This window comes from Bos indicus, chromosome 22 (genome assembly GCF_029378745.1).
Source record: "Bos indicus isolate NIAB-ARS_2022 breed Sahiwal x Tharparkar chromosome 22, NIAB-ARS_B.indTharparkar_mat_pri_1.0, whole genome shotgun sequence".
NCBI classification, from domain to species: domain Eukaryota; kingdom Metazoa; phylum Chordata; class Mammalia; order Artiodactyla; family Bovidae; genus Bos; species Bos indicus.
The window spans coordinates 51555313-51578779 of NC_091781.1; the positions used below are offsets into that span (position 1 = coordinate 51555313).

General features: G+C 52.9%; 1 protein-coding gene and 1 pseudogene across 1 annotated transcript; both read right to left on the reverse strand.

Annotated features, from left to right (window-relative positions):
• Positions 1-1568: 1568 nt before the first annotated feature.
• Positions 1569-3497, reverse strand: LOC109575953 (cathelicidin-3). The gene is made up of 4 exons (XM_019984207.2): positions 3275-3497; positions 2545-2652; positions 2313-2384; positions 1569-1721 (listed from the first exon to the last, which is right to left on the reverse strand). The coding sequence occupies exons 1-4, from the start codon at positions 3470-3472 to the stop codon at positions 1569-1571; spliced, it is 531 nt and encodes a 176-aa protein (XP_019839766.2). The 5' UTR covers positions 3473-3497.
• Positions 3498-12808: 9311 nt separating this feature from the next.
• Positions 12809-14665, reverse strand: LOC109575888 (cathelicidin-3-like; annotated as a pseudogene).
• Positions 14666-23467: the final 8802 nt, after the last annotated feature.

Here is a 23467-nt window from a genome sequence, read left to right on the forward strand (position 1 = left end):
AGTTTGACGAGCAGCTAAAAAAAATTCCTGACCATTTTACAGTTGGCTCTGGCAAGCCTGTATCACTGACACAGACACAACAGAGCCCTGAGTTGCCCTGTAGGGTTTCCTCTCACAGTGAGAAGCGATGTAGAGTGACGCATGAACTTTCCTGAAATCAGCCCCGCCTACTCACCAAGAGGAAGCAAACCTGACAGATAACAAAGCACACCCTCTGTGAGATCCTGCCCTCTGTACCTCTGAGAGAAAGGAATCTGTGTCTTGACCCAGAAACAGACCTAAGACAAGTGTTAGCGGAAGTAGTTTGTTTGGGAGGCAATTCCAGAAAGGTCCAGCAGGGATGTAGAGACGGGAGACAGGGCAGGACCTGAGTCCGAAGAGTACGTTCAATGAAGAGGTCACTGAAGTGCACAGAACCTCAGACAGAGGTGTGATATGTCTGGGAGTGGGCTACCGCAAGGACTAAGGAAGAGGAGGTGTTTTTCCATCAAGTCCGCTCAATGGTTAGTTGAAGCTGCTCCCTGGATTCAAACTCCCCAGTGCTTCCAGTCTGCCCCAGGGCAAAGGTCAGCTCGAGAGTGGGGAGTGAGCAGGACACAAAGAGTGTCTGAAACACACAGGCAAGTAGACATGTGACCTGTTTATCATTCTGTGCCTCTCACCCTCATGCAGAGCTCTTCACCCCAGTGAGCAGGATGTGTCTATTTAATGGTGCAAATTTTTATACCGTGTGATCCTTAAGCACAAACCCACCACTGAAATCTGGGACCAGGTAAGGAAACACAGATGTGTCTCAATGCCATAGGAAAAGGCAAAAGGAGTGGGCTTTTCCAGAATTAAATTTGTCAAGAGCAGGTGGGACATTCTGGACATTGAACTTTCCAGCTCAGCCCTGAGACTGAACTGTGACTCTGTGAGTGTTTAACAAGGTGAGAAGCCTGGCCCCTCATGGACTGTCAGCTCCATGAGAGCTGGAGCAGCATTCCCACCAGCACTCCACACACAGCTGGTCTCCGTACATCCTACTGGGTGTTAGAGGAGGTGTTAGAGGGTGGGTGAAGGGCTCGCGAGGGACCCGAGGGTGGAGACGCCGTCCTGGAGCTCCTGGGGCTGCTGCCCCTCTTGTGCCCTCCTGGAAGGAACAGGGGCCTCATGCTTCTCTGTGTTCACAGGAGTGATCTCACACACACACAGATACACACATGTGCATAGACACACACGCATACACAGACACACACACACACACACACAAAGGAGGCCTCTCAGGCTTAAGGACTCGGTCTCAGTAAGTGTTAAGAGGTGAGAAAATTGAAATTGAAGGTGGGGGAAAGTTGTCTTCACCAGAATTTATTTTTCACCGTCCAAAAGTCTAAGCCAAACAAATCAGACCCTTAGGACCCTTCTGTGGACTCAGGATTCATCAAAATTCTTTAATGGGTGTGATGTCAACCAATTCTTCACTGTTTTCCGGGAAACCTTGGAATGGGAGATGTCAGCAGGAATGGATATGGGCTCGGCGCTGGTCTTGGCCGTAGTGCTAACCTTGATGTTGGCGTTCCCAATGATTTTCACAATGGCCTTGGAATTGGCCTTGGCCCAGGCCGTGGGAATGGCAATGGCCTTGGAATTGGCCTTGGCCCAGGCCGTGGGAATGGCAATGGCCTTGGCCTTGGCCTTGGCAAACGTGGTGGCCGGGGACGAATTCTCCTGACACTCTGAAGCTGTAAACCATGACAAAACAGATTTGTTGTGGGACTGGGCAAGGGTCAAGACAAGATCCCTCACTTCACACCTGAACAGCCCTCTAACTGGGACACCACGAGTGTTGGGCCCTGTTCACCCTCTGGCTGTTATCGTTGAAGCATATGATTGAACCCCTATATACAGAGACCTAGGGAGAAACAGGTCCACAGACAACATAGGGCTTCCAAGGTTCACAAGCCCATCCTAGTGAAGCTGGATTAGAGCAGCAGATTAGAGATCATTACTGAGTCGATTCCTCTCAACTTCAGCCCAGTCAGAATCCCCTGTAGGACTTGTGAAAATAGAAATGGCTGGACTCCACCCCAGAGTCGGATTCAGGAGCTCTCAGATCTGAGAATCTGTCTCATGTCAGTTCCCGGGTGGGGACCGCATTACAGAAACACTGCTCTAAGTGATGCAGAGCCAGGGCTGGAGACCTGGGACTGGGGAAGGAGGGGTCCAGGTAGAAGGGCCTTTCTCTACCCTGGATGGGGCAGCGGGTCATCAGTCCAAAGCATGCTCCACACTCTACCCCCTAGAACCCTCCAAAACCAGAAGGGGCCACTCACCTCATTACAGTTTAAGTCAAATAGGTCATCGGACTGGTCCAGGGTGATTGTCCCCACACACTGTTTCACCAGCTGGAAGGAAAGTTCAAGGTCAAACTGGAACCACCAGGCCATAACTTTCCAGGCTAACCCTACTTCACACCCCAGGGGCTGGAAATCTTCCCTGAAGGCCCCTGCTCAGCTCCCTGAGAAGCATTGATCCCAGCCCTCAGCTTCCAGACCCCAGGCTCACCCCATTCTCCTTGAAGTCACACTGCTCCGGGGGCTGCGGGCTCGTCCTGGGGCACACAGTCTCCTTCACCGTGAAGCTTGTAGGCTTTCGAGCTCCCCGGTCCTCTACCTAGTCAACGATCAAAGTGGGGAGACTGAGCTCAGGCTCATGTTTCCTTCTCTGATCTGTCTCCTTGCCCCCCACCTAGATGGCAGCCTCTCCAGCCCCCTGTGTGTCCTGCCCTGGGCTTGGTGCTGGGAGCACAGGGGAGGGGACAGAGCCCATGCCCAGCCTCACGGGCACACAGAGAGCAGGAGCGGCCCTCACAGCAGCGCTGATGGCAGCGCCTCCCCTCACAGGGGCTGAGGGAGGTCAGGGCCGCCTGCAGGGAGAGCCCTTGTCACTGGAGCCTCCAGGCTGACAGAGCTCCCCCTGGCAGAGAGACATCAAGGTTCAGGTGGGACATTAGCAGGGAAGTCACTCACAGAGCCTGTGACCCCTCCATCCCTGGAGTTCCCAGAAGTTCAGGGAGCCAGGTGTGCAGGGCCCCTGTTCCCACAGCAGAGATGCTAAGGCAGGAAGCCTGATGCTGGGAGAGCCCCAGATCTGGGAAGGTCTCCTGGAAGAGGTGGGAGCCCACCTAGAGGGAAAAGTGCCTTCCTGACAGGAGGTACAGCCTGAGTGAAAGGAGTGACAGTGTGGCCAAAGCAGGCAGGAGAAGGGCCTGTCCCCGGCCCCCTCCACAACTCACGTCCTTGGGAGGCGGGTCTAGCTCCAGGAGGCGGTAGAGATTAGCTTCTGAGGACCGCTCATTGATGCGATCCACAGCACGAAGCACGGCCTCCCTGTAGCTGAGGGCCTGGGCGCTGGCCGAGGGCAGCACTAGTCCCAGCAGCAGCAGCCACAGCGACCAGCGCCCCAGGGAGAGGCTGGCCCTCTGGGTCTCCATGGTCCCCAGTCTGCCTCCTTCCACCTGAGAAATGCTTCTTTTATGCTCAACCTGGGCCTGATGCAAAGGTTCAACAAGGAACCTTCCCCATCCCTGCCCTCTTCCTAGGGTGTGAGCTGGTCTTGCCACAGTCCTTGCTGTTGCCTCATTGGTTTTCTGGGCAGTGGGCAGGGAGGCCCCTGTGCAAGGTGAAGAAATGGTTTCTCCAGCTCTCTTAATACCTCGGCCTCTCTGGGGCACATGGAAAGTGTCACAGTAAGGCTTGCTCAGGTGGGTTGTGCCCTCCAAGAGGGAAGGAGTACATAGTGTCTACATCCCCTCTGACCTCCCTCCACTCCTGCCCAGCTCCTCCCCCCATCTCCTTTCGTCTCAGTGAAGCCACAAGCCCCAGAGGTCAACTTCTTTGTGTTCCAGGCTCTTCCCTAACTACTGTCCACCCTCACACCATCATCTAGGGCTCCTGCCAGCCACTGATGTGGCCACTGACCAGCTGCCTTGAGGCAGGGGCACCACGGTCTGGATATTGATCCTCATCATTGTCCACACCCCAGCCCTGTGGTTCTCAGGTGTCAGGGTGCCCCATCCACCCCAACCACAAGCCACTCAGAGCCTCCTGCTCTCCTCCCATCTCTGCACCTGATGCCTCTGTTTGACCTGTCTTCCAACTTGAGAAGCCTTCCCTGACCTCAACCACACAAGGAAACTTCTCTTGGCTCGCAGAGACTTGAGGACATCCCTTCTGATTTGACCTCAGTGACTCCCTGCTCACTGCTCTGATTGGACACCGAGGGGGAAGCGGGGCCCACTGGGAAGACAAGAGAGCACAGCTGGGAGAAAGAATGTGCCCAAGGGACAGAGGAGTCCTGAGACCATGAAGCCCATTCAAATCCATCACCAGCAGGGAAGCGCCATGTGCCCATGAGGCCCGTGGTGGCTCGTGGACTCAGTTGCCCTGTGGGACCCTTGGGGGCTTGGCCAGCCCACCTTGGAAGGTGGCAGCCTGGATGGATGGTGCTGGTTGCCCACTCAGTCTTGGAGAAGGAAAGAGAGTTGGGCTTTGTGAAACCTGGTTACACAGCCCAGATATTGCTCCAGAGCCACCTTGGTCAAGCTGTATCCTTTTCCCAAGTAAAAGGAGGAAAGGGAGATGATTGCAATAGAAAATAGCGAGCAATACACATGCTTACAGGGTGACTGGTAATCCTGACACCCACCCTGTGCTTTCCTGCCTCTTCGCCTTTGCCTTTGCTCAGACTTCAGACAAGTACCCTTGTCCATCCTCTCTGGATGCAGTGTCGTGTCCTCTGCCAGGTTCAGGCTGTGCCTCCAGGATCCTGCTTTAGTCCTGTGATGCCAAGTGTGAGCCTTCCATGCCTCCAGGATCCTGCTTTAGTCCTCACAGCCTGTCAGAACAGAGCTCTTCTCAGGAAAGACACCACGCCCTTGTCCCCAGACAGGTTGCCCCCAAGTCCACATCCGGTCTTTAGGAAATCCACATACACTTTTCACCCCAAACAAACTCAGGTAGGAGTCCTGATCCTGCATCACCCCCTCCTTTTCTCTTCCAGCTACCCTTCTGGTCCCTGAGAGTCTGGGGCAATCAGAACAGAAACCCTGTTCTAAACAGGGCCCCAGATCTCTGGGAACACCCACCAGCTCTCTGTGTAGATCAGTTGTCAAGGAAAATGAGACCCACAGGCAAATCTTTCAATCAAGGACAACCCCCCTCACTAGGAAATGGCAGACCCAGTGGGGGACCCAATCCCTCCACTGACCCAGCACGCTGTGCACCTCTCGGCAACCAGTGGAGGGCAATTTGGTCCTCCCTCCTGCCCTCTGCAAGAAACAGGGAAGGACAGTTGAGCATCAGGACCCTCTCTCTGCTCAAGGTCTACTTCCTCCTTCCCACTGACCACTTCAGGTGAAGCAAAGAGATGGGGAGGCTAAGTCCTCCTGGAAACTCCTCAGCTAGGCTGGGGTTTCCCAGGCACAGGGTTTGATGAAGCAGATCAGCTGGCAGGAGAGCAGCACCATCCCACCCCCAGGTACTGGGGGGAGGCGGGGGACATAAAACCAACAGAGGCTGCACCAGCCACACCATAGCCAGAGTACTTGGAGGGCATTGGGGTGACTGCTCAGAGTCAGCCTTGAGCCCAGTGATTCCAAGGGCCTCAGCTGAGCCAAGCTCGGGCTCCAAATCTCACCACCACCAAGCACAGCAAACATCCTATCAGCTCCTCTCCGCTGGATCTGGGACCGTGTGACAAGGTGACCTGGGCCCAGGTGGGGGCTGAGCGGGAAGGTGCCTGAGCTTTGCGGAAGAGAACCAAGCTCAGAGCCAGCCCCAGGCAGTGAACAGACTGTGGGGCATGGGTACCATTCCTGTGAGTAGGTTTTTACTGGGGACATGGGTGTAGAGAGGGCAGCTGGGGCCCAGGCCAGACCTGTCAGCAGAGAGACTGAGGGGATGTTCTCTTCCCAGACAGGACCCTGGATGCCTTGGGTACATCAGAAAAGCAAATTCTCTTTCATTCTTCCACCAGGACAAAGACTAGCAAACCCTTAGGATCTCAGGGTTAGCCTCCTGGAGACCACGACCTTCCAGCAGGAAGTGAGCTGAGCCCATCCAGACATGAACTTCTAGGAGGATGGAGGAAGACAGGGCCCTTCACAAGAAGCCCACACACTCCTCCCCGGGTGCCTCTGTGTTCCCTTCCCACTGACTGGCTTGTCCTAGTGGACGTCTTCCATCTGTCCATGAGTGCCCTGGGAAGGTAGAAACACTTCCAGCAGCTCCTCTGAGCTTTTGCCATCTACTACAGATGGTGACTGAAGCCATGAAATTAAAAGACGCTTATTCCTTGGAAGGAGAGTTATGTCCAACCAAGATAGCATATTCAAAAGCAGAGACATCACTTTGCCAACAAAGGTCTGTCTAGTCAAGGCTATGGTTTTTCCTGTGGTCATGTATGGATGTGAGAGTTGGACTGTGAAGAAGGCTGAGTGCTAAAGAATTGATGCTTTTGAACTGTGGTGTTGGAGAAGACTCTTGAGAGTCCCTTGGCCTGCAAGGAGATCCAACCAGTCCATTCTGAAGGAGATTAGCCCTGGGATTTCTTTGGAAGGAATGATGCTGATGCTGAAACTCCAGTATTTTGGCCACCTCATGGGAAGAGTTGACTCATTGGAAAAGACTCTGATGCTGGGAGGGACTGGGGGCAGGAGGAGAAGGGGACGACAGAGGATGAGATGGCTGGATGGCATCACTGACTCAATGGACATGAGTCTGAGTGAACTCCGGGAGTTGGTGATGGACAGGGAGGTCTGGTGTGCTGTGATTCATGGGGTCGCAAAGAGTCGGACGTGACTGAGCGACTGAACAGAAATGAACTGATGCACTGAAAGACAGGAGGGACCAACTCCTGGGGAGAATGAGGGACTGGAAATCAGAATGCAATCTCTTCTGATTCTATTTCTCATTATCCACCTTTCTCCTGATCCCAGGTTCAACCTCAACAGATCCAGGTGGCACTTGCTTTTCTGATTTCCAAAAAACAATTTGGAAGCCAGCAAAAATTAAACCAGAAAAAAAGAAAGAAAAAGAAAGGACTTCCCTAGTGATACAATGGTAAAGAATCCTTCCATCAAAGCAGGAGACACAGGTTTGATCCCTGGTCCAGGGAGATCCCACATGCGATGGGACAACTAAGCCTGTGGCCCCAACTCCTGATCCTGTTTTCTAGAGCCCACGACCCAAAACTACTGAGCCCACGTGCTGCAACTAGTGGAGCCTGCATGCCTAGAGCCGGTGCTCTGCGACACGATAAGCCACCGCAATGAGGAGTCTGCATACCACAACCAGAGTTTAGCCCCCATTCGTTGCAACTAGACAGAGCTGTAGGCCTTCACTGCAAAGCGGTAAGAGACCTGGCACAGACAAAATAAATAAATAAATAGTTAAATTTTTTTAAATGAAAGAAAGAGAAAAAACAGAACAATTTGGGAGAATGGCATTGAAACATGTATAATATATATGAAACGAGTTGCCAGTCCAGGTTCGATGCAGGATACAGGATGCTTGGGGCTGGTGCACTGGGATGACCCAGAGGGATGGTATGAGGAGGGAGGTGGGAGGGGGGTTCAGGATGGGGAACACATGTACACCCATGGCAGATTCATGTTGATATATGGCAAAACCAATACAATATTGTAAAGTAATTAGTGAAGTGAAAGTGAAGTCACTCAATCATGTCCGACTCTTTGCGACCCCATGGACTGTAGCCTACCATGCTCCTCCATCCGTGGGATTCTCCAGGCAAGAATACTGGAGTGGGTTGCCATTTCCTTCTCCAGGAGATCTTCCCAACCTAGGGATCGAACCCGGGTCTCCCTCATTGCAAGCAGATGCTTTACCATCTGAGCCACGAGGGAAGCTCATAAGTAATTAGCCTCCAATTAAAATAAATAAATTTATATTAAAAAAAAAAAACAGAACAAAGTAATTTGGAGATTTTAAAAGCACTTTTCAGACTGCTCACCACAAGCAAAGAACCACTGTTCATGCCTTCAACAGCAAACTGCCCCCCGAGGGGGAACCTCTTTTCAGATACTGACCTTGATTAAAAACATCACACAAGGGAGAAGCTGGGGGCAGGAGGGATTGTGGACTGGATGGGGATGGAGACTGGGAGGACTGATGAGTGGCAGGGATGGGGTGGGCTAGAACTGTGTTTGGTGAGAGCCATGCTGTGTTGGTGTGAAACCCAAGCTCTGCAGTGGGCACAGAACAGATCCCCCGACTGTCCCTGAAGCTGCTGAAGCAGGGGGCTCCCTCCACAGCTCCTTGCCACCATGGTCACCTGTTTGCCCATGGGTGAGCTCATCGAAGTGAGCTTTCCTCCAGTGGCACCAGTTTCCTTCCAGTGAGTGAGGTGCCTGGGGTCCATCCTTTCACCAGTGCAACAGCCCTAACATGAATCTCTGGGACGGTCATGAGGAGAACGCTGTGAGGGGAGAGTGGGGCCCGTTGTGTCCTGCCCCCCGACTGGCCTCCCACAGCCATGTTGTCTATGGAACCTGGAGACCTGAGTCCAAGAAAGGGACCTGTGTGTGCGGTCCTTCAGGGCACAAAGGGCTCCTGTGAATCCGCCTCCTCTAAGCTCACAGCACTCTTTTGTAAAAAATATAATTAATACTGCTGTGTGTCATATATGGGCTTCCCAGGTGGCTCAGTAGTAAAGAATCCACCTGACAAGCAGAAGATTCAGGTTTGATCCCTGGGTCAGGAAGATCCCCTGGAGGAGGAAATGGCAACCCACTCCAGTATCCCTACCTGGAGAATCCCATGGACAGAGGAACCTTGTGGACTACAGTCCATGGGGTCCTGAAAGAGTCAGACATGACATAGTGAGTAAACAGGAGCAGCAGTGTTGGCTACCTCAGAGTTTTTATTAATTTTTTGCGGGTCTTCATTGCTGAGCACGGGCTTTCTCTAGTTGTGGCGGGGTGGGGAGGGTGGCGCCACTCTCTAGTTGCGGTGTGCAGGCTTCTGATCTCAGTGGCTCTTCCTGTTGCAGACCACAGGCTTTAGGGCAGGCTGCTCAGTGGTTGCGGTATCCGGACTTAGCTGCTCTGGGGCATGTGGAATCTTCCCGGACCAGAAACCGAACTGGTGTCCCCTGCATTGGCAAGCACATTGTTAACCACTGGACCACCAGGGAAGTCCTCACAGCACTCTTGTCAGGAGGCAGGGCAGGGCTTACCACCATCAGACCAGGGAGGAAACGGAGGCCGTGGGTGGGGTGGCGGTGTGGCCTTGGGAGGGAGGTCTTGGCTGGTGCTGATGTCAGCACTCAGCTCCGGCTCTTGAGTAAATTTTCCCGGTCCGATATGAGGCCTCCTACTTCTCTCTCAGATGACGCCCAGGCCGCCTCTGCCTGGCCCCCATCACCACCCTGGTCAGCCCTGCCTCGCTCCTGCAGCCCACAGCTTCAAGCGGCCTGGAGATTCGGCTTTTTGACTTGCGGCACCATGAGCATTGACAGGCTGCTCTGGGGGTCCCTTTCTGCGCTGTGCCAACTCCCACTCTCTTTCTTCCCTTCCTGAGCTGTCCCCTGTCCTCTGGATGCTCAAGACTATGGGCAAAGACAACACATAAAAGCTGGGTAAGTATGTGCTGTGGCCAGGACAGTGGGTAGGGATTGAAAGTGGGTCGACACACGGTTTGCAAAAAAGAAACCACAGACAGAATTAAAGTTTTAAAGATGGGACCGGGGGACTCAAGATCTCGAGGATCAAGAACCCCACTAACCGATTCGATATCACTTTTATTGAGCTCTTGGTATGCAGAAGCTCTTGGTTTTTTAGATAACGTAAGTTTCCCATGGTCCCAGTCACATCCCCAGTTAATGATTTTCTTTGGAACGTCCATGTTATTTTCTGTACAAAGGGCTCCAGGTGGCTGGAAGCAAAGATCCCTGCAGGAACATCAGAGAACCCATCAGTGCGTTCGCAAGCATCGTTCTAACTTGTGGTGACCCGATATTCCTAAATCCTCACCTTTCACTTTCCCGCTGCTCATGCAGGACTCACTGACCTCGGCTAATCAGCCCAGGTACTCTGGTTATTTTTAACTATATTTCTTGTTGTGTTCTCAAGGCTTCAAAAAGACAATTGGATGTTTTCCCCACAAGGATGGAGTGAAATCAGTTGCTCTGAGAATGACTTCCAGGGTCTCCTTTAAATGATGTGGGAAGTGTAGAGACACCACTGGCCAGGGCCAGCTGCATAACTTGCAAGATGAAAATACATGTCCCTTGAATCAAAAATTATTAAGAAATTCAAGCTCTCATAAGTCAGAGAGATTAGGAGAAAGGAATAGCCTCCACTGGCCATTGCTGCCTTTGAAGATGGAGAAAGATGAGCAAAGGCCTGGTTACAGCCTCTAGGAACTGAGACCAACCCCAGCCAACAGCACACAAGGGATTCACGGTCTTGATCCTACAAGCACAAAGAACCAAATTCTGCCATCAACCCGAACGAGCTTGAAAGCAGTTCTCCCCTAGAGGTTATTGAAAGGAATCCAGCCTTATCAGCATCTTGACTGGCCCTGTGAACAGAAGGCAGAGACACCCATAATAGCTCCTAGCATCTGACCTACAGAGCTGAGCCACCAGGGTGAAATTTATCTTCACATGCCTAAGAGGAAATGCATGTTGGCTCAAGGAAACCTCTCAGAGCAATGATGACATCACAGAATGGAATGAGGTTGGGAAGAGGAGCAGTCACCAAACTCAACCATAAAGACATCGGGGAAGAACTGCTCCTGTTGCAAGATGCTGCTCAGTTTCATCAGCAACAGCGGACTCCAGGTACCACCTCTTTTTCCTGCAGTCTTCACTGCCTCAGCAGCACAGGCAGGAGCAGGGTGGCACAGAGCTTGGTAGGCATCAACCTGTCAGCAGGAACAGCCACCAACTTCAAGCTACCCAGAGTTTAACAACTAGCTCAAAAAAAGAAATCCTGACCATTTAACCTGTAGCTCTGGCAAGCCTGAATGCTCAGGCACAGACACAGCACAGCCCTGAGTTTCTCTGTGGCATTCATCCCAGAATGCTGGATGAAGTAGAGTGATGTAGAGTGAGAAGCATGAGGTTCCTCTAGCCTGCCTAAAATCAGCCCCACCTGCTCACCAAGAGGAGCCAAGCCTGACAGGTAGCAGAGTAAATGCCCTGTGAGATCCTACCCTCTGCCCCTCTCAGAGAAGGCAATCTGTGTCCTGGTTCAGGTTGGCTCTGAGTCAGACCTAAGACAAGCGTTTCGTGGAAGTATTGTGTTGGCCAAAAAGTTGTTCAGGATTTCAGGTAAGATATTACTTTTTGGCTAACGCAGTGTTTTGTCTGGGAGATGATTCCAGAAAGCACCAGCAGGAGTGTAGAGAGGGGAGACAGGGCAGGACCTGAGTCAAAGAGGATGTGTTTCAAGGAAGAGGTTACAAAAATGGGAGACGGGGGCTCAACCCAGCTGTGGACATCAAGGAGTGGTGTGACATGTCTGGAAACGGGCCACCCAAGGCTTGAGGAAGAGAAGGTATTTTTCCACCAAGTTCCCACAATGGTTGAATGAAGTTGCTTCCTGGATCCAACAGCCCCCCAGCCCCAAACCAGTGCTTACAGTCTTCCCCAGAGCAAAGATTGGCTAGAGAATAAGGAGTGGGTGGGGCACGGACAGTGTCTGAAACACCCAGGCAAACAGTGATGTGACCTGTGCGTCATTCTGTGTGTGTCTCTCACCCTCATGCAGAGCTCTTCACCCCAAAGAGCAGGATGCTTGTATTTAATGGTGCAAATGTTTGTGTCATGTGATCCCTAAACACAAGCCCACTGCTTCAATCTGGGACCCAGCTGAAGAAATGGTAGTGTGTCTCAAAACCACAGGAAAAGCCAGGAGGGACAGGCTATTCCAGAATTAAGATTGTCAAGGGCAAGAGGAACGTTTTGGGCCTGGTACTTGCATGCTCAAGCCTGAGACTGAACTGTGACTCTGTGAGTGTTTAACAAGGTGAGCAGCCTGGCCCCTCGTGGACTGTCAGCTCCATGTGAGCAGGAACAGCAGCCCCACCAGCTCTGCACACACAGCAGGTCTCCGTACGTCATACTGGGTGTTGGAGGAGGAGGGCAGAGTGGGTGAAGGTCTCGAGAGGGACCCGAGGCTGGGGACGCTGTCCTGGAGCTCCTGGGGCTGCTGCCTTCCCCGTGCCCTCCTGGAAGGAATAGGGGCCTCACGCTTCTCTGTGTTCACAGGGGTGATCACACACACATACATAGACACACATTGACACACACACAAATAGACACACACATACACATAGCCACACACACACACAGAGGAGGCCTCTCAGAGTTAAGGAGTCAGTCTCAGTTCAGTTCAGTTCAGTCACTCAGTCGTGTCCGACTCTTGTTCGACCCCATAGACGGCAGCCCCCCAGGATGCCCCGTCCCTGGGATTCTCCAGGCAAGAACACTGGAGTGGGTTGCCATTTCCTTCTCCAATGCGTGAAAGTGAATTTGCTCAGTCGTATCCAACTCTTAGCAACCCCATGGACTGCAGCCTACCAGGCTCCTCCGTCCATGGGATTTTCCAAGCAAGAGTACTGGAGTGGGGTGCCATTGCGGGAAAAAGGGAAATAATAGAAATTGAAGCCTGGAGGAAGTTGTTTTCACAAGAATTTATTTTTCACCGTCCAGAAGTCTGATCCAGAACAAATCATATCTTTAAAATGCTTCCCTCAGGCTCGGAATTCACCAAAAGCCATTAATAGGTATGATAGCCAGTCCTTCACCGTTTTCCGGGGAATCTTGGCGGGAACCATGGCCGTGGCCTTGGCCTTGGCCTGTGAGGAGGCCGAGGTTTGGGAGGCTGAGGTCGGTTAGCCCTGACACTCTGAAGCTGTGAACCACAATGGAAGAGATTACTTGTGAGACTGGGCAAGGGTCAAGAGAAGACCACTCTCTCCCCACATGAACAACCCCCAAATTGAGCTACCAAAGGAACTTTGGCCCCAGATCATCCTCTGGCAGTGATCTTTGGAGCATGTGATTGAGTCCCTAAACCCACAACATATGGGGAAACTGATCCCAGAGATGACAAGGGGCTTCCAAGGGTCACAAGCCCATCCGGGCAAAGGTAGACTGGAGCATGGCCTCGAGACCACGGCCCAGGTCAGGCTGCCACAATTTCAGCACTGTCAGAACCCCCTGGAGGCCTTGTGAAAGCGCAAATGCCGGGGCCCACCCCAAAGTCTGATTCAGGAGTCTCGGTGGGGCTGAGAATCTGCCTTCCTGTGAGTTCCTGGGTGCGGACCCCGTTAGACAGCCACTTCTCTAAAGGATGCAGAGCCAGGGCTGGAGACCTAGGGATTGGGGAGGGTGGGCCCAGATAGGAGGGCCTTTTCTCTACCCTAGACGGAGCAGCGGGTCATTGGTCCAAAGGATGTTTCTCAACCCACCCTGTTAGCATATGCCCAACACAGAAGGGGCCACTCGCCTCATTACAGTTTATGTCAAACTGGTCATCGGACCGGTCCAGGCTGACTGTCCCCAAACACTGTTTCACCAGCTGGAAGGGGAGCTCAAGGTCAAACTGGAAACCCCGGGCCATAATCTCCCAGGCTCAGCTTACCTCACCTGCCAGGGGCTGGAAACATTCCCTGAAGTTCCCTGTTCAGCTCGCGCTGAGAAGCATTGATCCCAGCCCTCAGTCTCAGCCCCCAAGGTCACCCCATTCTCCTTGAAGTCACACTGCTCCGGGGGCTGCAGGCTCGGCCTGGGGCACACAGTCTCCTTCACCCTGAAGCTCACAGCCTTTCGAGCTCCCCAGTCCTCCACCTGGTCGAGGATCAAAGTGGGGAGACTGGGCTCAGGCTCATGTTTCCTTCTCTGATCTGTCTCCCTGCCCCCAACCCGGACGGCAGCCTCTCTAGCCCCCTGTGTGTCAGGCTCTGGGCTTGGTGCTGGGAGCACAGGGGAGGGGACAGAGCCCGTGCCCGGCCTCACGGGCACACAGAGAGCAGGAGTGGCCCTCACAGCAGCGCTGATGGCAGCGCCTCCCCTCACAGGGGCTGAGGGAGGTCAGGGCCACCTGCAGGGAGAGCCCTTGTCACTGGAGCCTCCAGGCTGACGGAGCTCCCCCTGGCAGAGAGACACTGAGGTTCAGAGGGGATATTAGGAGGGAAGTCACCTCACAGAGCCTGTGACCCCCCCATCCCTGGAGCTCCCAGAAGTCCAGGGAGCCTGAGCCAGGTGTGCAGGGCGCCTGTTCCCACAGCAGAGATGCTAAGGCAGGAAGCCTGGTGCTGGGAGGGCCCCAGGTCTGGGAAGGTTTCCTGGAAGAGGTGGGAACCCACCCAGAGGGAAAAGTGCCCTCCTGACAGGAGGACCAGCCTGAGCGAAGGGGCGACAGTGTGGCCAAAGCTGGGGGGAGATGGCTCCCAGGGAGATCCTTGGGAGGCAGGTCTAGCTCCAGGAGGCGGTAGAGATGAGCTTCTGTGGACCCATCATTGATGCGATCCACAGCACGAAGCACAGCCTCCCTGTAGCTGAGGGCCTGGGCGCTGGCCGAGGGCAGCGCTAGTCCCAGCAGCAGTAGCCACAGTGACCACCGTCCCAGGGAGAGGCTGGCCCTCTAAGTCTTCATGGTCCCCAGCCTACCTCCTCCCAGCCCGAGGGACCCTCCTTTTATGCTCAGCCTGGGCCCTGACCTGCCCCATCCCTGCCCTCCTCCCAGGGTATGAGATTGACTTGCCTCAGCTCCTGCTGTTGCTTCATGAGATTGCTGGCCAGTGGGAAGGGAGGCCCCTGTGCAAGGTGAAAAAAGGGTTTCTCCATCTCCCTGACAACTTCTTGGCCTCTCCTGGACCCCACGGGGAGTGTCACCAGCAGGCTTGCTCAAGAAGATTGAGTCCTCCAGGAGAGGGAGGGACCAGGCACTGTCTACATCCCCTCTACCTCCACACCATGGGCTCCTCAGGATTCAGGATAAAGGAGGGTATTTGCTATTCGATCTTCTCCTTTAGGCACTGCCTGGCACCCAATAGGCACTTAGTTAAAGTTTGATGAGTGGATGACAGGACCAACCCCTTCTAGCCCCTCACCCACCCACCCTGTCCTAGGCAGCCATCTGGGCCAAACCATCCTCTTCTCTCCACAAACCTCAGACAGTCAGGGGCTCAGCTCCACCTGCTCCCTCTCCTGGTCTTCTCCTCTGCCTTCCTCAGACTAAGATGTCACATCCAAAGACCCCAGCAGTTGTGGCCTGTTGCTACACTCAACCTATTTGTCTTCACAGGTGCTAGGGAAACACTCTGTCCTCTTGAACTTGCCCCTGAACAATTCTCCCCTGTCCCTGCCCTCCTGGATCCCCTCCTCCTCCCTGGGGGCTCCTGCTGAGTCTCCTCCAAGGACTCTCCTCTTAGGAGGCAGGGCTGGCTCAGGAGCATCCGGGCTGCTCCTCCTCCCCGTCGTCACATGTTTCTGGGGACCACACTTCTCAAGACAACAGTGCCCATCACACACATACTGGACTGTGCCTCTGGGTTCAAGACTCCCATGAACGCCCTGGTGGTCTGCACTGGGCTGTTAGCTGGGTGCTGCTGCAGGAGCCCTGAGCTGGAAGCCTGGGGGTCCCACCTGCTCCTTCTTCCTCCTGAGGACACTGTCCTGACCTCCCGCCACCCCTGCCCTGGGCCGACCCCCATCTCCTCTCCTCTCAGTGACGCCACAACCTCCAGACTCCATGTTTCCTGATTTTCAGGCTCTCCCCAGACCATTGTCCACCCTTCACACCATTTCTAGATGCCAAGGCAGAGTGCCGATTTGACCACTTCACCCTCCGCCTTCAGAGCACACAGATCCCCGCCTGACAGCAGGGTCTGGATCTCCCGGAGCTCCTCAGTGTCCACACCCCGGCCTTGTGGGGCAGGTCTCAAGCTGCCTTGACCACTCCAACCACAAACCATCTCAGAGCCTCCTGCTTGGCCCCTATCTCTTCAGCTGGTGCCTCTGCTTGCCCTGACATGCCACCTTGCAAAATTTTCCCTGACCTTAACCAAAAGTGGTACCTCCTCCTCTTGACTCCCAAAGCCTTCAGGACATCCCTTCTTCTGTTTTGCTTTTTTAGTAAAATGTGCTTTTTATTTATTTAGTTAGTTCTGGCTATATCGTGTCTTCATTGCCACCCACCAGCTAGTCTGGTTGCATAGACCAAGGGCTACTTTCTAGTTGCGGTGCACAGGCTTCTTGTTACAGTGGCTTCTCTTGTTGCGGAGCACAGACTCTAGAGAGTGAGGTCTCAGTAGCTGTGGTCCAAGGGCTTACTTGCCTGGTGTGGGATCTTCCTGGACCATGGATCCAACCCACATCCCCTGCATTGGCAGGCAGATTCTTACCCACAGGACCACCAGGGAAGTCCAGGACATCCCTTCTGATTTGACCTCCAGGATTACCTGCCCAGTGCTCTGGTTGAACGCCAGGTGGGGAGGGGGACACTGGGAGGAAAAGAGAGCACAGCTGGGGGAAATATTATGCCCAAGGGACAGAGGAGTGCTGAAGCCAAGAACATTCCAATCCATCAATGCCAGGGAAGCACCATGTGTCCGTGAGGCCCAGGGAGGTTGTGGACTCAGTTGCCCTGTGGGACCCTTGGAGCCTTGGCCAGGGCACCTTGGAAGGTGGCAGCCTGGATGGGAGATGCTGGTTGACCACTCAGCCTTGGAGAAGGAAAGAGAAGTGAGTTTTGTGCAACCTCATTACACCGCCCAGATATTGCCCCAGTGGCCTCTTGGTCAAGCTGTATCTTTTCCCCAAGTCAAATAATTAGCAACACAAATGGTTCCTGGGTGTTTGGTAACCTGGAAACCTCCCTGTGCTTTCCTGGTGGTGGTGGTCTATTCAGTAAGTCATGTTCGACTCTTTGTGACCCCATGAACTGTAGCCCGCCAGGCTCCTCTGTCCATGGGATTTCTCAGGCAAGAATACTGGAGTGGGTTGCCATGTCCTCCTCTAGGGGATCATCTCAACCCAGGGATCGAACCTACGGCTTCTGGGTTTCCAGCATTGCAGGCAGATTCTTCACTGCTGAGTCACCAGGGAAGGCCTCCCCTATGCTTTCCTGCCTTTGCATGATTGCAGACTAGAATCTCCTTCCCCATCCTCCCTGGATCCTGTTAGGGGCCTCTGCCAGGCCCTCAGTCTGCACCTCCTGTGATGAGGAGCGAGCCTTCCATGTCTGCAGCATCTGCCTTCTTTGATTTAGTCCTCACAGCTGCCTTGTCCTAGCGGAGTCTTACGTCTGCTCACGGATGCCCTAGGAAGGGGGAGACAGCCCACCATCTGGAGACTTCACCCAGCCCGGGCCAGCTAGTATGCCCTTTGGGAATTAAAGACAGAAGGGATCAACTCTTAATAAGAGAGACAGACCAACTGGGGATCAAAACAGCATCTCACTGATTCCATTTTTTTCCAGCTTGGAATCTGTCACAGGTCCCTGGTCCAACTCAACAGTTACAGGTAAGCACCTGACTTTATCTCTTTTGTAAAGATATTCAGGAGATTGTAAAGTACCTTCCTGCCTAATCACCACCTGTAGAAAACCACCGATTCTGTCTCCAGCAACAACCTCCCTCCATAAGGATTTAAATCAACAGAAAAGGAAAGAGCTTGGGGAGCTGGAATTGCAGGTTACAGTGGGGTGGAGAGTGGGAGGGCTGATGGGTAGCAGGGACCAGGGAAGGGAGGGCTGGGGCTGCTGGGGGCTATGCTCTGTAAGTGTGACACCCTGGCTGTGAGTAGGAAACCAGAATGATACCCCGCCATTCCTTAAGTTGGGAACTCTCTCCGTTTTGCTGGGAGTTCCTGCCATGATGGTCACTAGTGTGCCCTTGGGCAATCTCATTGAAAGGACTTTCTTCCAAGTACTTTGCCAGTGACAAAAACATTGAGTGGGATCCCTTGGGTCCATCCTGACACCTACACAACAACCCTGACACTAGTCCCTGGGAGGGTCATGGTAACAACACTGGGAGGGGAGCCTGAGGCCCCTGCCTCCTCCACTCACAGCCTCCGCATAACCACATTGCCTACAGAGTCTGGAGACCTGAGTCCAACGATGTGACCTGTGTGTGTGGTCCTTTAGGGACAACAGGCTCCTCTGCACCCACTTCCTCTGAGTTCACAGCACTCTTGTCAGGAGGGCAGCACAGGGCTCATCACCAGTCTCATTAAGCCAAGAAGGAAACTGAGGCCCAGGGTGGGGTGATATGTGACCTTGGGAGAGAGGTCTTGGCCATATCAGGGTTGATAGAAGGACCCAGATTTCTTGTCCAGTGTGGAGCCCCCCTGGTCCGATCTAAGGCCTCCATCTTTCTTAGACCAGCTCCCTACCCCTCTCTCTGACCCCACCACCCACCACTCTGGCGATGCCTGTATCTCTTGTGAATCTCAGAACTTTAAGAAGTTCTGGAGACTCTTCTTTTTGACCAGCGGCACTCTAGACACTGAAGGGCTGGACTGGGGGCCTGTTCTGCCCTGGTCCACCTCCCACTTTTTTCCACTGCTTCCAGGGCTATCCCTTGCTCTCTGGCTGCTGAAGTTACTGGGGTTCAGGGGAAGACCCTAGGGAGAACTGGGGCAAGGGTGGAGGGAAGTAAGTTGCTCTCAGAATGGTCTCTGGGGCCTCCTTCCTGTATTATTTCAAGTATGGAGTCACCACTGGCCAGCCACTGGCTCCATCACTTGCAAAATGAAAATGCGGGGCCCCTTGTTCAAAATCATGAGAATTTCAAGACCTCAAGAATAAGTCATTAGCAAGTACCCAAGCACAGGGGCCTGTGTGACTGCACTGGCGACACAGTCTTGATACCAGCCTTGCCCCCTGCCCACAAAATACTCTTTATTATCACAAGAGAGAGTTGAGACTATCTGGGTGTTGTAGGTAAGTCCAGGCCAGACTTTCACATACTTAGTAGCAGCAAGATCAGCAAGAGATGTTGCTTTTGTGATATCAGAATCTGACAAGTCTTTAAGCTTAGAACAGCTACCATATTCTGGGCAACACATGTAAAAGAGTTCAAAATTTCATGATGAGACTCATGAAAATCTTATCAGTATCTAGAAGGTCAACCTTGTTATGTCATGTTTAGTGGAGGCTGTCTACTCCTGGAGCTGGCAGTTGTTGGAAAGGTAACAAGAGCCCTTAGATTAAGACTCTTCAGGACTTCCCTGGTGGTCTAGTGGTTAAGAATCTGCCTGCCAATACAGGGGTCACAGGTTCGATACCTGGTCTGGGAAGATTCCACATGCCGTGGGGCAACTAAGCCTCCATGCCAGCCCACCATAAGCCTGTATGCTACCGAGCCCACCTTCTAGAGCTCATACTCTGCAACAAGAGAAGCCACTGAGATGAGAAGAATGTGCACTGCAATAAGAGTAACCCCCACTCGCTGCCACCAGAGAATGCCCAAGCGCAGCAATGAAGACTCAGCACAGCCCTAAATAAATAAATAATTTTTAGAAAAAGACTCTTCATTGGCTGTTGATCAGGTAGAGTCTGGGTGAAAGTGACCACATGCCCTGCAGACAAACTCTGAGAGAGCAATGAATGATGCGTCTTCCCACCCTAGACTCTGTGAGTCTGCTAAGTCACTTCAGTCGTGTCCGACTCTGTGCGACCCCATAGACGGCAACCCACCAGGCTCCCCCGTCCCTGGGATTCTCCAGGCAAGAACACTGGAGTGGGTTGCCATTTCCTTCTCCAATGCATGAAAGTGAAAAGTGAAAGTGAAGTCGCTCAGTCATGTCCGACTCTTTTCGAACCTATGGAATGTAGCCTACCAGGCTTCTCCGTTCTTGGGATTTTCCAGGCAAGAGTCCTGGAGCGGGTTGCCATTTCCTTCTCCAAGACTCTGTGAGTCAGAGGCCTTCTATTCCCATCACCAGGGTAGCTACTTTCTTCACAACCAAGTGATCTGAAAGCCCAGTCCCTCAGCAATCACTGCTCCTGTCTCCAGTCCTCCCCTTGTCTTAGACCATGGGCCCAGACTCCTCCCTACGTGCTCAGCAGCTTCATCCTTTTATGCCGTGACCCATCATAGAACAGCTCCCTATGCCCTGAAACACCAGTAGGATCGCCTTAGGAGTTTCCACCTCATATTCATGATCATTGTCATCAATAGCCTTCCAGCAGCAGAGCTGGCAGTGCAATGAGCACTAGGGTAGAGTCACCCCCAAGTGGGTCTTCTTTGCAGCTTCCAAATTCCGATACTAGGAGCTGCCAGAGGTGCCTGGGAAAAAAACAAGTGGGGTGAGAAAGATTACTCATGTGGTTTGAGAGTCTTCCATCAGTATGGGCCTCTTCCCTCATTTCTGAGCCTCAAAATTAAACACTCTACTTAGCTAGAAGATAGCCTCCCAGGGAATCAGCTCATTTAGAATTCAAGTTGCCTTCCCTAAGTGTATGCTCCACTGGGAGGTGAGCCTTGGGTGTATAGTTATCCTTTCGATGTTTCCTCTCAGAGTCCATTTCATCTTCCAATGGTACTGACTACTTGGAGATGAGATTGGGGGCATTGAAGGTCCAGGGAATCATCTGGGTAGCTGTTCACACCCAGTTTCTTACTATAAGGCAATGCTGTTGCAGATCGGATGTGTTCTGTGAATCCAGATATGAAACACAGACCGTCTGGGAGTCTTTGAATATCATATCCCATGTATGCTGTGCAGACAGGGATGGCATCCCCGTAATTGCCCTGGAATTCCTTTTGTCACTCAGTCGTGAGGCTGGGAGTCAGCCACTTTGGCCAGGCTTCCTTGGCCTCATGTGCTGGCATCGCTAGGCTTTGTCAATATTTTGAGGTCTGATGGTGGATTTAAATGGATCACCATGTCCCATGCGATGGTGTATCCACATGCCTAGAGGCCCTACCTAGCCAGCGCAGGTTTAATTCATTTGTTGATTCCATTAACATGGCTGGTAAATGGTCATTTTCCTTGCATATCAATGTGAGTCATAACAGAGGTAGTGAGCGAAGAGCATTCTATTGCAACAAGGTTTGATACCCCCAGAGACTGAGGCTTGACCATCCAGTTTCATAGGCAGACACCGGATCACATTGCCAGTCTCTGGTGTACTGCCCATGAGACAGTGAGAAATGCAACCAGGTAAATTTGGGAAGTTTTCTTGACCGAGGGGCCTTGTTTAGGCACAGGTGTCAAAAGATGTCTTTGAGGCTGAGCAGCAGCAGTGGCACAGCCCACGCATCCTCCTTTAACTTAGCACACCCACCCATGAAGGACCAGGCATCTTCAGGACCCTGGTGGACCAAAGCCCTCAGGGAGCTCTGACACAGACCCCACGTCTGAGAGAGCTGCATCTGGAATGTGATCGGCCACCTTTGCCTCTAGATGTATCCCTCCAAGTGCCCCGTTTTCCTCTTTTTCCAGGAAAGAGTCGTTTTGTTGAGATTTTCATTTTTCACCCTTCCCGTGATAGGGGTGTTGCTCCTTGAGGCTCTGAGCATCAGTCACACACGACTGAGCGACTGAACTGAACTGAACTGAACTGAGTTGTAAAATATAACATTAGATACATTTTTGAGGATGAATGAGTCCACACAGTTGAAAGTGCCTAGGGGCCATGAAAGTGACAATGTAGCTCTCTGCCTCCCCTGACAGCGCCTACCCTGCTCCAGCTGGGGATGACACAGAGGCAGAGTGGCACACGGGAGAACAGGGGGCTGCATGTTATATCTTACAGCTTCATTCATGCAAGGACAAATACAATCAAGATCCACAAGGGCCTTGCCTAGTAACAGTCCAGTTTCCCTCCTTGACACAGCACGGGTCTGGGGGATGGAGAAGCCCCTTCTGGTCCATGCCGATTGGCTCCCCTTTTCCTGATCTCTTGATCTCCTCCACTCTGTCTTTGATTTCAGTGCCCCCAAGCAAGGAAGCTGCCCCCTGCCCTGAAGTGAGTGACCTTCACATGTACACAAACACTGAGAAACATGAGGAGTCATCTCCCTGGGCCTCTTGACCTCCTATCCCCTCTCACCATATTGTGAAACCTTAAGTGCCCCTTGGCTTTCAGCACTTGCCCCCAGGACCCCCCACTCCTGCACCACCACCCTGGACCCCTTGGGCCCTTCTCTCTTGTCTCCACATCAGGCCCCGCACCTGACCCGTATGGAACAAGTGGACAGACTCTCCACGACTCCACTGCCATCAGAGGCCATGTTCCCTAGACTAAGAAGTGTGAGGTTCCTCTAACCTGCCTGAAATTAGCCCCACCTGCTCACCAAGAGGAGCCAAGCCTGACAGGTCGCAGAGTAAATGCTCTGTGAGATCCTGCCCTCTGTCCCTCTCAGAGAAGGCAATCTGTGGCTTGTTCAGGAGGACCCAGCAGGAGACCTAAGACACACCTTTGGTGGAAGGAGTTTGTTTGGGAGGAGATTCCAGAAAAAGCCAGCAGAAGTGTGGACAGGGGAGACAGGGCAGGACATGAGTCAGAAGAGGAGGGGTCAATGAAGAGGTCACTGATGGAGGTGGTTGGGGCTAAATCCCGGTGGGGATCTCACACAGGGATATACATATCTGGGAGTGGGCCACCCCAAGGGTGAGGAAGAGGAGGTGTTTTTCCCCCAAGTCCCTCCAATGGTTGGTTGAAGCTGCTACCAGAATACAAACTTCCTAGTGCTTCCAGTCTGCCCCAGAGCAAAGGTCAGCTAGAGCATGGGGAGTGCGCAGGACATAGACAGTGTCTGAACTCCCAGGGAAACAGAGATGTGACCTGTGTGTCACTTTCTGCGTCTTACACAGTATTCAGTTCATTGGCCCGATGCAAATGAATGCTTCATTTTAATGAGAAGTTTTGTATCACTGGATTCCGTCACACAGACCCACCACTAAAATGTGGCAGCCAACTAGAAAGACAGTGATGTGTCTGAATGCCACAGCAAAGCCAGGAGGCGTGGACTTTCCAGAGTTAAGATCGTCATGGGGAAGAGGAATGTTCTGGGCATGGTCCATGCAGGCTTAGCCCTGAGACTGAACTTCCTCTCTGTGAGTGTTTAGCAAGGTGAGCAGCCTGGCCCCTCGTGGACTGTCAGCTCCATGTGAGCAGGAACAGCAGCCCCACCAGCTCTGCACCCACGGCAGGTCTCCTTACGTCCTACTGGGTGTTGGAGGAGGAGGGCGGGGGCGGGTGAAGGGCTCGGGAGGGACCCGAGGGTGGGGACGCAGTTCTGGAGCTCCTGGGGCTGCTGCCTGCCTCGTGCCCTCCTGGAAGGAACAGGGGCCTCATGCTTCTCTGTGTTCACAGGAGTGATCACACACACACACACACATAGACACACACACACACATAGACACACACATACAAAGACACTCCTAACGGTCTTGGTAAGTTGGAAGAGGCGAGACAATTGAAATTGAAAGCTGGAGGAAG